Source organism: Acipenser ruthenus, chromosome 16 (assembly GCF_902713425.1).
Source record: "Acipenser ruthenus chromosome 16, fAciRut3.2 maternal haplotype, whole genome shotgun sequence".
NCBI lineage: Eukaryota > Metazoa > Chordata > Actinopteri > Acipenseriformes > Acipenseridae > Acipenser > Acipenser ruthenus.
This window is the reverse complement of record NC_081204.1, coordinates 3,150,393-3,165,033: the sequence shown is the minus strand read 5'-3', so window position 1 is coordinate 3,165,033 and position 14,641 is coordinate 3,150,393. Positions and strand designations below refer to the sequence as shown.

At 37.8% G+C, this 14,641-nt stretch overlaps 1 protein-coding gene across 1 annotated transcript in view; it reads right to left on the bottom strand.

Annotated features, from left to right (window-relative positions):
- Positions 1-5,341: 5,341 nt before the first annotated feature.
- LOC117414125 (FYVE, RhoGEF and PH domain-containing protein 3-like) overlaps positions 5,342-14,641 on the bottom strand; it is a 59,911-nt gene continuing 50,611 nt past the window's right edge. Inside the window, exons 12-19 of the mRNA XM_058988424.1 lie at positions 14,493-14,572; positions 13,950-13,980; positions 13,104-13,208; positions 11,688-11,741; positions 11,454-11,576; positions 10,556-10,687; positions 8,045-8,185; positions 5,342-6,430 (exon numbers count right to left, since the gene is read on the bottom strand). Coding sequence (XP_058844407.1) covers positions 6,197-6,430; positions 8,045-8,185; positions 10,556-10,687; positions 11,454-11,576; positions 11,688-11,741; positions 13,104-13,208; positions 13,950-13,980; positions 14,493-14,572 — 900 coding nt within the window. The 3' untranslated portion in view covers positions 5,342-6,196. The remainder of the gene's footprint in view (positions 6,431-8,044; positions 8,186-10,555; positions 10,688-11,453; positions 11,577-11,687; positions 11,742-13,103; positions 13,209-13,949; positions 13,981-14,492; positions 14,573-14,641) is intronic.

Below are 14,641 nucleotides of genomic sequence, written 5' to 3'. Positions count from 1 at the left end.
GTGATGATCTATCCTGGCATTTAAATATGTCAGACAGACCGTTGACTACAGAACACTCAGTTTGTACAAATCATGAAAACACCTTGCAAAACCAGCACATTGCCATGACATCATTTACTGTTGTTATTTTAAGAGAGGTCTGATAAAGCTGCTTCTAACATAAGAATCAGCAATACCTCCAGTGGTCACAGTGCATCTACTTTACAATTACAAAATAAAAAGATAAGCATTGGCATGGTAAGAAAGTAGTGTCTCTATAACGCTGATTTGAAAACCTTCCTGCTTTCTGCAGTATTTCTTCCCTGGGTAACACTTTAGTTTAGGGATCCATTAAAAGTGGTTAAATACAATGCACTTTTGAAAATGATTATATGATTCATATGCTGATGTTTAGGCACTTGCAATAGATTCCTGAAACTACTCTTTTTGGCCATAATCCTCAATTGCAGGTGAAATGAAGCAGTTTGGTTTTATCATGATTAAAAGAAAAACAGTCTCAAATTTATTTATCGTCAGGTTTTTAAGATGAAGACATGATGGATTAATAATTTCTAACCACCCTCAATATATTTTGTAGCTGCTTGTTTGAATGCTAGCTATACAGCTGGATCATTAAATGCGAGACAACTGAGGAAGTCTGTGACTGTTGTAAAGTTCTGAGGCTAACCACACTATCGTATCTACAGCACCATTACAGCATCTGTCAAACCTCCTGGGTGCAGTCGTTTCTCGGAAATGACAACTCTTTGTGCCAGCATCATTCGGTAGCCCTATTATCAAAAGTCCACACATTCAAATGCCTGTGTGCTTCCCTCGGAGATATTTTTGAAACCCAAATGATTTATTATGTTCATTAATGCTAGAGAATCAAGATCGTTGCAAGCACCCGGGTCTCTCGCCTGCAGTGGTGTCATAAAACAAAATATAAATCCGCGGCAGGGATGATATACAAATGAAAACCACTTTCCTGTGCTGTGCTGAGAATATGTTAAGAAATGTTTTTGTTTAACGGGCAGTGGTTTCAAGACTCGGTATCAAAGCACCTGTGTGGATTCAATTCAGCTCTAGGAATCATGTCTAGACTTGTTTGCATAGAGCCAATTGTTATAGCAAATGAAACCCTGTATGTATGTCTGCGTGTGTGTATATATATATATATATGTGTATATATATATATATATATATATATACATGAGACTGCTGCTGCCTTCTGGTTTTGCTCATTTCTTTAAAGTGCGGTTCATAGCTGGTCAAGTTTAGCTTCATGCAAGCATTCACACTTTCTTCTGTGAATCTCGAGCGCAGGTTGTTTTTGATACACGTTGCCGACCCCTAGGGACTGTTCTGAGTGAAGGAGCAGTTTGGTCTCCACGTCTATCCCTGGCCACTGTTTTAAACCATGCCGAGCCCATTCATTGTGATGATTTTGTGATCTGAACCTAGACAGGTGGTCACCGAAGTCAAGGATGGGAACAATAGAAAACGAAGGTCCATCGGAATAGATTAACCTATTTCTCTCTGTTCATTCTGTGCCTAGCATAATTATTGATTTACTTTAATTGCAATTCAATCTGCTTAATGTGGGGGCAGCAGGGGATCAAATACTAAGAAATTTAAAGGCTCACTGAGTTGATTCTTACCTTCAGTATTGAATAATCAGCACTAATCATGGATTTGATTGATTTTCACTTTTTTTGTTATCTTTTACAAGTGTCATTAACAATACTATACAATGTAATATACCCTTTGTTGGGATTCCAGAAGTAGCTCATCAAGCTGTAGTTGGAGCAACAGATTTTACTGACTGAATTAGAGCTTATAAAATACTAGGTTTGCCCAGTGAGATAAATTGGCATCCTGGGAGAACAAACAGGGACCCAGTGGAGAATCTCGCACAGATGAGCTGAAGGGTTTTCAAAGTGACTCAAGGACAAAATGAGTTTATTTGTATTTTTTTTTATCAGGAATATGCGCTCCTTGCAAATATGCAATGCAAAGGAATACATCTGCTGAATAAGTGTATTTATTTTGCACTGTCTAAAGGATTTTAACTGCAGACGTGCATGCTGGGTATGTCATTTTTTCATAATGTTCCCAGCAGGTCTCGCTGTCACAGAGTGTAGCAGCAGGCTGTAAGATAGTACAGCCTCTGCATTGATCGAATACACATATTCTGATCTGTATTTGCATTAATGCAAGCTAATGTAATCCACATTTACACAGATCAGAAGAAAAAGTGTTTCAGCTGAATATGTGTTCTTCTGACCAAGAAGAGATGGTCTTGTCAATCCAATTATGTTAAATTATCTGGTGATTTTTTTTTTTTTGTCAGCTGATGACTAAGTTATCAAGCCCATAGAAGTTTTCAGAATTGCATTCTAAATTATGGATTTTTAATTTGGATTTTTTTTTTGTGTGTGCAAAAACGGAACTGTGCAATTTGAGCACAAGCTCAGTAAATTGGGTTTAAATCACTTTTAGATATATGAAAGGCATTCACGACCATAAGGGAGTTATGTCTTATCTAGTTATTAAGAAGCAGCAGCACCATCGGAAGATTAAATAGTAATACATATGAAGATAAATGAACATCTATTGACTGTCCTCGGCTGAATTCAAGATTAACTTTACTCAGCAGCATTTCCACGAGGAGCAAAACAATTCTCTCCTTTAAATGGATTACCAATTTGCTAAAACATAATCCTTTACATGAGAATTCTTCAGTTGTTAAGTGACAAACCGGAGAATAATAGGTACCGTACAATGAATAAATAAATACATCTGCAGTAATATATGGGCAGAAAATTATAAGATGGAAAAGTCACTGTTGTATCAAGACAAAACACAACTGCAGCATATCTTTGCAGCTGGTCTCAACTTTCTGAAGTTAGCAGAAGGGCTGCAACTTGACAAAAAAACGTCTACTGGATTTACATTTCATTAGAATCTTAGAACTAATTATTTTAAAAAAAAATGATCAAGAGCAGTTATCACTGTGCCTGAAGGTAGTGCTGGCAGTTTGTACCCTGTGGGTTTAATACTCCATCACATCGAAGAAGTCTCTAAGCAATATCTGCAGCGTAACTTAACATTTGGGCAAAAAGGGTATAAATCACAATTCAAAAAGCCACCTTGGCTCACTAGCACCCCTACTGGATTAAAGCTGTGCCGTATTGAATTTAGCACTAGGCTCTTTGTAGGGTCGTGTAGGTAGAAACTTAGTTTTGCTACAAGGTCCGAGTAACTAGTTGTGTTTTTTTTTTATTGGGAAGTTTATATATACTTTCCTGGAACCCAAACTTTATTATTAGGCCAATTCCGTTACAAAGCCAACGTCCTAATGAAACATTCCCAAGAAACAAAGTGCATTTTTAAACAGCCCCCCTAATAATACATACAGTACTAGTCTATGATTCCATGCATCACTGAGCACCAGCTTTGAGCTAGGGCTGCATTAAAGGTTAATGTTTCAGTTCTGGAAGAATTTTCATTAACCAGGTTAATGTTATTTTGTAATGGATGGAAAGGTTTGGTAAAATGTGTTTCTGGTATTTCATGACTTTGCAGGTCCTGCATATATAGTTTACCATAGCCACGCATAGTAAGAGAGGTGAGGATAGTATTTTAATATGGCTTTTAGCCTCTAGGTGTGAAATCAAATGACAGTATGTCTTTGCAGTTAAACACATGTTTTCCCTGGGCTAATAAAATATGCATCTTTTCATAGTTAACACCTTTTTCAGTGTCTTTTGGACATTTTTAAGTGGCACAGACAAAGGACTTCAAAGGCCTTCGAAAAAACATGAGGCTTGTGACTATCCATTACATATAATAATAATTCTGGTTGCACAGTAAAACAAACATACAAGGAGCTAGAAACGACATTGCTAAAAAATACAAAACCTGTTTTACTTTGGGCAAATACCACTAATCTGCACTCGAAATGGATTATGCTCTGTTAATAGCTAGTAGGAGTGTTTTTTGCAAAAAAAAAGCTTGAGACAGATGATAAAGACCTCCATCAATAAGGCTGGTAAATCCTTCTCAATAAAATAAGTCTTCCAGCTGTTCGTACAGTAAGTTTATGTAGCTCCTGTCCACGAATACATATTTTGGGCAGTTGATCTCATTTATCACTTTGTCTTTCATTATAGAACACAGTATGTGCACAGCATGCTTACCCACAAACATAAAAAAAAACATATATATCAACATGCAAATTAAATGTTTGGTGGGGAAAAAACATGCTTTGCGGTTGCTCATTTACAGCATAGCCTTGAATGATCTTTGTTCAATTCGTATCATTTTCCTGTGTCATTTGTAATGAAATGCGGTACTTTCAATTTGAAATGGCATTTTCTAGATGCAATGTTTTATGCATGATGCACTGCAGTACACACACCTCATTTGATGATGAAAACACAGCTTAAGAATAGAGGCCTTATTTTCATGCACTGGTATTCAGGAAAAAGCAAAGACTATGGCTTTTCATGGAAGGTGAGGGGAAAATAAGATGCATCACCTGCATCTAATATTATAAATCATGCTGTCATTACCAGCACCAGAGATGGAACATTCCCTTCACAGGAACAAAAAAAAAAAAAAAAACAGCAAAAAGGAAAGTTTAACACCAACGACTTGCACTCTACCTAAAGTAACACTAGGCAGCCCAAGATGAGTGCTAATCACTTTGTGAAACCAGTATTCTTTTCTTTTTCTGCAATCAATCTATAAAACTATAGAAAATAGTCTTACAATGCAACTGTATACAGGGCGGTATTCTCATGTTTGTTTCAGGATGGTCACTTTATCTGCTTGATGGGGAGGCTTACCTTCCAGAGCTCTTAATTGTTAATGATCTAAGACCTACAGTTCTTTACAGTAATCAATTCGAAGATTACCAGACTTCTCTGCTGATTGGACTGTCCATGCCTGAATCAAGACGAATTGATCTTCTCTGTTTGAAAATCAAAACATGTTGTTATCCAATCTTCACGAAAGCTTCATGGACAGTGCATTTCAAATGCCAAGTTTGAGTTGAAATCCAATTTCTCGGCTAAATACGAATAAAACTATGAAACCAAAACTGATTGTATTTGCTTAATCTATGGCTACTAGGTTACCAGAGGAAAGACTTAAAATGGGTGGTAAATTGGTAGCTTGTGTTGGTTTGGAATTTCGTTTCACAGACCACCACAAACCACATCTGGGAGAGACAAGGCTCTTTCTAATATGAGCGAAAACTAGAAGTATTTGGTTCCTAAAAAATAGGTGTGAGCATTGATTAACATTTTGAGAAACCAGACCAAGACACAACACAAATTTCTATACCAAAACTGCCAAAAGTGAACCATATGCATTGTTTTTATTAATGTTTTGCTTACGTTGTTGTTCGTGTGCATGGTCCCAGTTAGCAATATAAAATTTGTCCACTTACAACGAAATGTACTTGATGATGAAAATTAAACATGTTCATTAAAAAGCACAGTACATAAATATGTCAAATAAACATGCAGGCAGAAACTCCCCCCCCCCCCCCTCCCTCTATTGAATTCTTAGGAATTGTAAATGTTCCTGCCTACAGTACTTCATCTTGCTATGTTTATTTAAATCACAAAAACGGCAGACGTAGTCCAATTAGCAGTAGTAAAAGTAAAATAATTACATCACTTAAAATGCACAAGGAGAGTTGCATTGTGAGAGCACAAAGGATGGACAGGAGAAATGTCAGTGGCCAGCCACAAGCTTTCACAACTCTTAATTTAAAAAGTAGCTTTTGTTCAGCAAATGAAAATACTATACATCCCGCACAGAATAGCCACTGAACAGACAAGGAGAGGTCACATTTACAACCAATACTGAATACAAATGAATAAAAGATATACCTTCGCAATTGCAGATGCAGTTAATGCTTCACCAAAACGTGTGCACAACGTATTTATGAGATCTCTCACCAGTTAACAAACTGTTTCTGTTTCTAGATTTATGAACGCATGTTACCAGACTGATGAAACCAAACAACAATTTTCTTTTTAAGGAGGCAGAAAACAGTGATAAAAACACGTACACAGATATGAACACGGAGGAATGATGAGATACATCCTCTAAAATAAAAGTGCCATGGTAAAAGTGAATTCAAGTAATGCGTGTACATTACACACTATTGGAAGTCCACGAGCAGCACGCTGGCTGGTGATTACAGGCTGGTCTTCGCTTCAGTTTTGCTGCAGAGGCCTTCCTGTTCCGACTCCCCTTTGACTGCTTTAGAAAGGATCTCGATCCATTTGCTTTGGAGCTCCTCCTCCTCTGCGCTGAACAATATGCTGTGCTGGGATTGGCTGAGCTTGAAAACATGCTTCATATCAAGCTTCGCTGTTGCCAAACTGACTTCACAGCCAGGCAGCGGAATGGCACGTGGCAATTGAACCTCCTGAAACAGAACGAGTTTGAGAAAGGAAATGCCAAGCATTAAAAAAAAAGGGTCTTATTTTAGAAAGCCTACCAAAAATACCAACAAACATAACAACATTGAACAACCCAGACAGATATCTACACTGTTGGCTAGTGTTGAAATTGCATTGAGGTCGACCACCAACTACTAAGACAGGCTTAAAAATGTGAACTTGTTCAATAACATGACCCTCTTTTAAGAAACTTAAAACATCTCAAATCATTGTCATCTATGCCTAGGATTCAACTGTCATTACGCTGCCATCATTATTACAGTATTAACAGAACTTAATTGCAATTATCTTTGTCACAATTTTTATTATCTGGTACTTTGTTAAAGCCGCAATATAAATAGTGATGCAGTAATTCAATATTCATCCCAGTCCGATGTAAAAACAGAAAGACAAGAAAACAGACACAGGCATTTTGTTATTTAGCAATGGTATTTCCAAGCCATTCACTTGAACTAACTAATCCTGCGATGTCCATTTTGGTAATTGAACAAGGTACTCTATATAATGTATATGCAACAGCTTTACTGTTTGTCCTACATCACTAAAATTCATGGCGTCTAATTTCGGGATAAATTTGTTACATATAAAAGGGTTTACAGTATTTTAATTGAAATGCTGTTTAGACACCAGTCAAGCCATTGACTTAGTTTCACTATTTGGATCTTCTGAGTTCTGGAACGAGATATTGAACTCCTGCTGCAAATCTGGCTAATTCACTGAAATGTGTAGACCTGCATTTATAGTTACTAGGCTCATTATAGTATTTATTTTTAGATCTTTTTAAATCTTTTGTGGCGATTAAAAACAAAATATTATAATTAGCCGGCAACAACATACATACTGCAGTCATAGGAACAACTCATTTCAGCTCAGGGTGACCTCTGAAGTGCAGTGCTCTTAAAATACCCAAACCCATCTGCACAATATTAATTAAGAGCAGCTAATAATCTCGTGCCTCCTTTGAAACAACGACGCTAATTGTTTTTACTATTTTTAGAAAAACCTATTCATTTTTTTTTGGTTGGTAACTTTCTTTTATTCTCTCACAATTGGGCTGGTATTTTCCATTACACTAGAAAAAAAAAGTTGCGTAGTTCTGCATTAATCAGACCCAAAAGTTATGAAAAATCATTCAAAATAACTGCATTCGTCTCAGTCAAAACGTACAGAGTGATCATGATAAATGACTAATGACTCATTCCATGTTACAATTGACAGATGGTTAATTATTGTATGTACAACAAAATTGGGTTTTACTTGTAATACAAAAATATTTCTGTAACTACAGCTTCCTCTCGTAACTCCAAAGAACACTATCTAATGCACTTGCAGTTTGTCAAGTCATGTCAATCCAGCCACCCTGCCTTTCAAATTGGTGGACGCAGTCCGTTCTTATAAACTTATCCCTGACAGCTTAGACAGGATTTGTAATTCTCCAAGGCCTTGTACCCGATACAGATACAAAGGATGAGATTCACTTCTTGTAACTCAGCCAAATCTCCTGACCTGATTCTCTCTCTCGCATGAATGAGCCATCGTTGGTGGAGAGGGACAGGTGTGTTCAGGGAGATCTTTCTTACCTGGCTGCTCGGTAGCAGGTACAACACCAGTGGTTCGTTTTTGGTAATGGAAACCCACGCTTTGTGCCAGGTCTTCCCCTTCTCCTGGAAATGAAGGCTGCTGCACAGGAGGCTGTTCTCTGCTGCTAACGAATTCTGTTTCTGTTAAAGGAAAAAAAAGGTACCTAATGATAAATATTCTACGCTTCTGCTGACTGCTTCTTAAAATGTAGAAAAGCAGGGCGGAACTCTTCTTTAAAATATTATTTTTCGGTTTGTAGGGGCGCGCGGTGCTCTGTGCCAGACAGTGCCCTCTTGTGGTTTTGTGGATCAGATCGAAACAACAGTACATTTTGATGTGCAGGGGGACTCGATTCCAGCTCTACGAGAACATTATTTATGCCAGCATCATGATTACAAACCTCAAACGCTATAGTAAACTTTTGCTACACTTCTATTAGGACCAGCTGTCTATCAACACCACTTTACTCAGTCCTTTTGGTATCGTAATAAAGGAAATGGGGAATTAGCAGGTTCAGCACAGCTGGTCAGCCCATTTGAAACTGAAGTTAGTACAAAGGCAAATGTTATAAAAGGAATAAAATAATTGTAACAGCATGAAACTAGAAAGAAACCACTCAGTTTATGCAAATAAAATCATTGCATTCCTTTCTGAGAAGGTGCCTTTGCACTTTACCCCTAATGTAACTCATGAGAATAGCTTCCTTAATCTGTTGTTCCAGTGTGTCTCAGCCCCGCCTTAGCGATGACAAGGGTTCAAGGGCGTCTTTCTGATTAATTACTTCCAAATGTGCCAGTCAATTAGTGGCATTTACGAAGCTGTCTGTTCTGCTATTCGTGGCGATTGTGTCCGTGTAATAAAAGCAGCTATATTCTTGACTGACAAGCAACACTATTATATTGGCTTGCATACTGTAAACTGAATACATGACCGCGTTTGATTTAGTGTCTGTTAGAAACCGTTTGTATTACCCATCGCACACTCTCACCCTGTAAACAGAGCAACATGTGACCTTGTCAGCGTGCATAGAAATATATCTGGTGCACCGTGTCAGCGGTCAGTCTGCACTTGTATGAGGTACAGTGTTAATAGGGTTACAGCGGCACAGGCTAACTCATTTAGAGGTATTCAAATAATAGGATTGCTACATTGACATTGCAATGCAGTAGACTGAAAACAAGTGATAAAACATTATTACTTACTGTTGTTTTCAGGACTGGCATAAACGTTTGATGAATCGCATAAAGACAGGCTTTACTAACACCTGTATTGCCTAGAATACAGGTACATAGAAGTCCCAATCGGTTATATCGCTATTTAGATTACATTTTTATATTGTGCATGCATATATTCACACTTAACAACTGAAATTGTTCCAGCTCATGTACATGAAGTTCAGCATGTTGTGAGTAAAGAACAGTGCTATAGTGCCATGTGTATGATCACATTCTTTATTTCTGCAGATAAACAACAACAAGTGTTACAAATTCCATGTTGGTTATATGCGCTAGCAAACGTGTTTTATAGTGCGGTAAGTTAGATATTCATAGAGATGATTACGTTGTACGTCTGCCTTACTTTCCTAAGCAGCTAATACTAATGTAATAATTAGGCTTCCAGACAATTATATTAGAATAAGAAAATGAAATAATATGATTGTTTTTTATGTGGGTCCCCAGTTCTCTTTTTTTTCAGGAGCGATCTAATGTTAGTGTATTTTTGGTATACAATTCGCTTAACGGTGGTGAAATGACTGGCAACACAAAGCGCCCTGTATGTGGTGTTTCTCCATGACTGCAGCTTAGCACTAAAAGCAATGTAGTGTAACAGCTGCAGGCTCGCCACCACACAGCAGGCTTGCTATAGATCTGATACTTCAGATCGGAAGCCATCCATGCAGCTTACAGTAAAGAATCTGCAATGATTTCCTGCTGACTCCATTACCATAGAAATAGACCCCATTTCTTTCTCAAGACCACCCCAGGCTGAGTCCAGACTGCAGTTTGACATACAGGGGTGGGACCTTCTAAAGGGGGAAAGCGCTGACCCACAGGCATGTTTGTGTGATCTCAACAACCTCCACAAAAGTGTTTCAAAGCTCTTTTCAAAATGGCTTGGGGTTTGAGATCTGGCCTCTAAATCACTGCAGGAAGAAAAAACGTAACAAGTGCTCTGGCTTTTTTGTTCTGTACCACATCATGGATCGTTCTTGCTGTGTTACCTGTTTGACAACGTGGGCAATAATCCTTACACTATCAGTGCACTACAGCGACCAAAAGAGTTTTGAAACAGACTTTAAAGTGTAAAAAGTTGTCAGGATGTTAAAAATGAAAAGAACAATTACAGGTACGTTATTTAAACAGTTGTAGCAACATGTGGGGACGTGCAACGCTATATTTTTCGGAACCCCGCTACTTACTCGGTAAGACTCAACTGCAACTCTAATTAGGACTTTTGTACAAATTTGTACAAATGCAATCGGCCCATACGGATTCAAAAGAGATTGTCACCTCAACGGCTGCTTTTTTCTTCTGGTCCCCTGTGGTTTCAAGTCCTGGGCTGGAAGGCAGTGCCAGTGGAGATGCGAAACACTCTTTACACACTCGCATCGGCTTGAACTCGGAGCATTTCGCACAGATGGCCTGCCACAGATAGAAATGCATTTGAAGTGAAACTAATAAAAGGGAGAATTGACTTTAAAAATCTCTGTGAGCCCACCTTTAATCATATTTGAGACAGTGCTCTTTGTGGGTAATCATGTCTGTTTATAGTTTAAACAATCACCATATTTAAAAAATAATAATGAAATAACTCCAATCAAAATCTGTCCTCATGCATTGTTCCTGGAATCCAGAATGCTAACCAAATCCCACTGGCACACATGCTAAAATGATCTACATGTTAAGGACTGATGGTCATAGACAGGTTACGATCGCTCGGACAGCCCAGTATTATTCTTCAGTCCTTCCAGGTGCAGATCTGTTCACTCCAGAAGAGGGCTCTGTTAGCTTTATTTCTTAATCTTTTTGCATTTGTGATCCCTTTATCATGCTGTATTATTATTATTATTATTATTATTATTATTATTATTATTATTATTATTATTATTATTATTTATTTATTTCTTAGCAGACGCCCTTATCCAGGGCGACTTACAATTGTTACAAGATATCACATTATTTATTTTTTATTTTTTTTACATACAATTACCCATTTATACAGTTGGGTTTTTTTTACTGGAGCAATCTAGGTAAAGTACCTTGCGCAAGGGTACAGCAGCAGTGTCCCCCACTAGGGATTGAACCCACAACCCTCCGGTCAAGAGTCCAGAGCCCTAACCACTACTCCACACTGCTGCTGTAGGATGTGTGGGAAAGCATGCATGCTTTCTGATCTCATGACACTTACCACTCCACATGCTTTGCAGTGATGACGTCTTTTTGTTATGGAATTAAAGCTTTCGTTGCAGCCTTTGCAGGTTTGCTTCTCTTTTTCCCTCTTTGATTTGGGCTGTTTCTTGCAAGAATCCATCTACAAATATGAACATTATATTTCATGTTATATTTATTTATTATTACTGTAAAAAACCTGAATACAAACTAAGTTGTAACTTGCTCATTATTTTCATTTTTCAATACATACCCCACCAGCAGAGGTGTTTCCATCGAGTGAATCCATTGAAAAGTAGCCAACAGTCTGTAAAACATAAAATATTACTTTGTAACAAAGCTAACAATATGTGCTTTTAAATCCAGTTCTGACATCGAAAAGCAGGACGACATTGGCTCCAGTCCTGACATCGAAAAGCAGGACGACATTGGCTATTCTCCCTGGGGAATCTTCACAAAAACAGAGGACACGGAAAAGATATTCTAAAACAGGAAAAAATGTATTTTGCATTCAGAATGTTTATAAAAAAAAAAGGTTTTCTTTTTCATTTTAAACAAAATAATTCTGAAAATAATTTTCTACAGATGAAAAAAAAACCCTTTTAGTCCTTTAGTTTACTAAGTGACAATACAACATACTCTGTTCTGTTATTTTGTCTTGTTGAACACTAGATGGCAGTAGCTCTCTATCTACTGTCTACTGCAGCATTGCACATCCAACATCTACATTACAGTATGTACTGTACTCGACTTAGAAACAGACCTGAAAGTTACAGTGGGGTATATTTTAATTAACCAAACATCAGCAATTCTAGAAGCGTAATAACACCTTTCAGATGTTTGTGTAATATGCTACACAAATTTCTCAGGTGTGTCGACACCTAAAGTGTGATTAATACTGAAAGACCACATGTGCTAGAGTGATACTGCTTCCTCAGTACCATCACATAAAATACAGTGTGTGACAGATCTGTGTGTTTCCTAATGAATTAATGTTATGTCTACGTACAACGCTCCTCTATTTTGTAATACGTGTTTTCAGTCATTCAGTTGACGTCAATGTCTAGTTGTCTGGATATTAACTCGCAGTAAAACCTCTAGAACGCACTTAAATCGTTATTCTCAGCCTCCTCACTGGTAAATCAGTTTCTAATTAATACTGTAGCGTGCCGTTCCTCACTGCTTCATTTTCTTTTCATGCATTGTGCTATGTTTAGCCACACAGTAGTAATTGTCAAGATAAATAATGTGTGTGTGAGTTCTGTGGGTCTGAGATATTCCAACACCGACAGACCAGCAGAATGCTGGCTGCTTATCAAATAATCCTGCCCACTTAAACAGCCCAAGGGCTGCCGAGTAGAGAATGGTTAAGGTAATTACCACATACATTTTCATAAAGCAGCAGCCCTGATAAGGTCAAGGCATTCCGAGTTCTAGAACTCAACACGCAAAGATTAATAACTGCTTTAACTCTTATGGATCCTGAAAGTATTTTGTAGAAAATCTGTATTTGTTCAGCGATTTTGTTTTTAAAGTTCTAACCTCATTTTCTGTCTGAGCTGTGTAATCCGGTAGTTCAGAACTACAAATAGGAGTTGTGTGCCCCATAGAAACCCCACTGTAACCGCACAGGGAGCCGGGCAGAAAGGGGTCACCATGTGATACTTACAGGCGAGTCTGAGGGGTGATCCTCGTCTCGGGAGAACGAGCTGTTGAAGGCCTTGTTAAAGGTCTCGCTGTTCTGCTTGTGCTTCTCAATGGTAGCCAGGATAACCTGTTGGATAAGGGTAAAGTCACATCAGATCATCTACAGTATGTGTTTTAACTCTTTTACAGTGGTATTGATTTCTGATGGACCACAACCTTTCACTTTCAACTTGATTGAAACATACATATATACATACATACATATGTACATAGGTAGATACATAAATAAATAAAGTTGAAAACAAAGTTTTTCATTTCTTCAAATCAAAAATGTCCTTAACGTGAGCAGGACCACATGTGCATACAAACTGAATCTCTGTGAGCCTGGGTCAATGAATATTCATGACATTGTGATTGGATAAGTTTCTGCTAGAGGCCATGCTCATGCAAAGCCAAGCGGACAACCCCTTCATGGCCCCAGACCAAGGAAATCAAACAAAGAATGATTTCACAGCACAGTACAAGTATGTGGGGGGGGGGGGGGGGGGGGGGGGGGTGAGCTGTCCCTTTTCGTATAGATGTCAATGTGTGCAGTCCTTTCTGGGCCATTCAGACACACAGAGAAAGGAAACCTCCTATTGTCAGAAACACAAGACATCAATCCTTTCACCTACCAAAGATTCACATAGTTCTTCAAAAGAAACCGCTTTTATTTTTTCTGCCTTTATATCAGTTTGGTTTTTATTCCTACACTCTGGAAATCCTTTTCATGGAAACTAAAACACTAATCTTTTACATAATATTTACAGTTCAGTTCAGTACAGAGAGCTAAAAGGTTAAGTTTGTCGGGAAATTAAACGACCATTACCTGAATCCAATCCTTCTTTTCCTCCTCAGTTCTGGAAAAGAAAAACAAATACATAAATAATGACATAATGATGAAAGCAGCACTTCTCAGTAAAGCTTCATACAGACTGCAGGCTATCTTCAAAGAAACCGTAGCATTTGGATCCATATACGAATCACAAGATGAAAAAGCATATGTTGAAACTCATCAGGGGGGTTAGGAGCCTTTATATATATATATATATGTATATATATATATATATATATATATATTTAAAGAATGTTCTTTTCCCCTGACCATTTATCAGAATATTAAACCACATTTATGGGCCTAGAAACAGAACATGTTACATATGTTTATACAGCAAAAGAAAAAAAAAAGGTCAAATCAAACTGTCAAAGACATAGAAAGAGTAATTTTATTATTGCAATACTATACTATTACAGCAGTGACACAAACCAGATACTGTATCCAGTGCAACAGAAACTGGAAGGTGTGCACTATTTTCAATGGATCACATCATATCTACTAAGCTCTAAACTGTATTTTATGGAACACACATACCTGGCCTGCAATTCCAAAGACCTTTGTTTTCCAATTATTGCAAACGTGTGAGTCAAATTTTGCTTGACATTTTCTTGCACCTGAAAAGAAGGCACTGTTTAGAAAAACCACCCGAGCGAAGGGGGGGAACGAGATCAGTGTGACTGCAT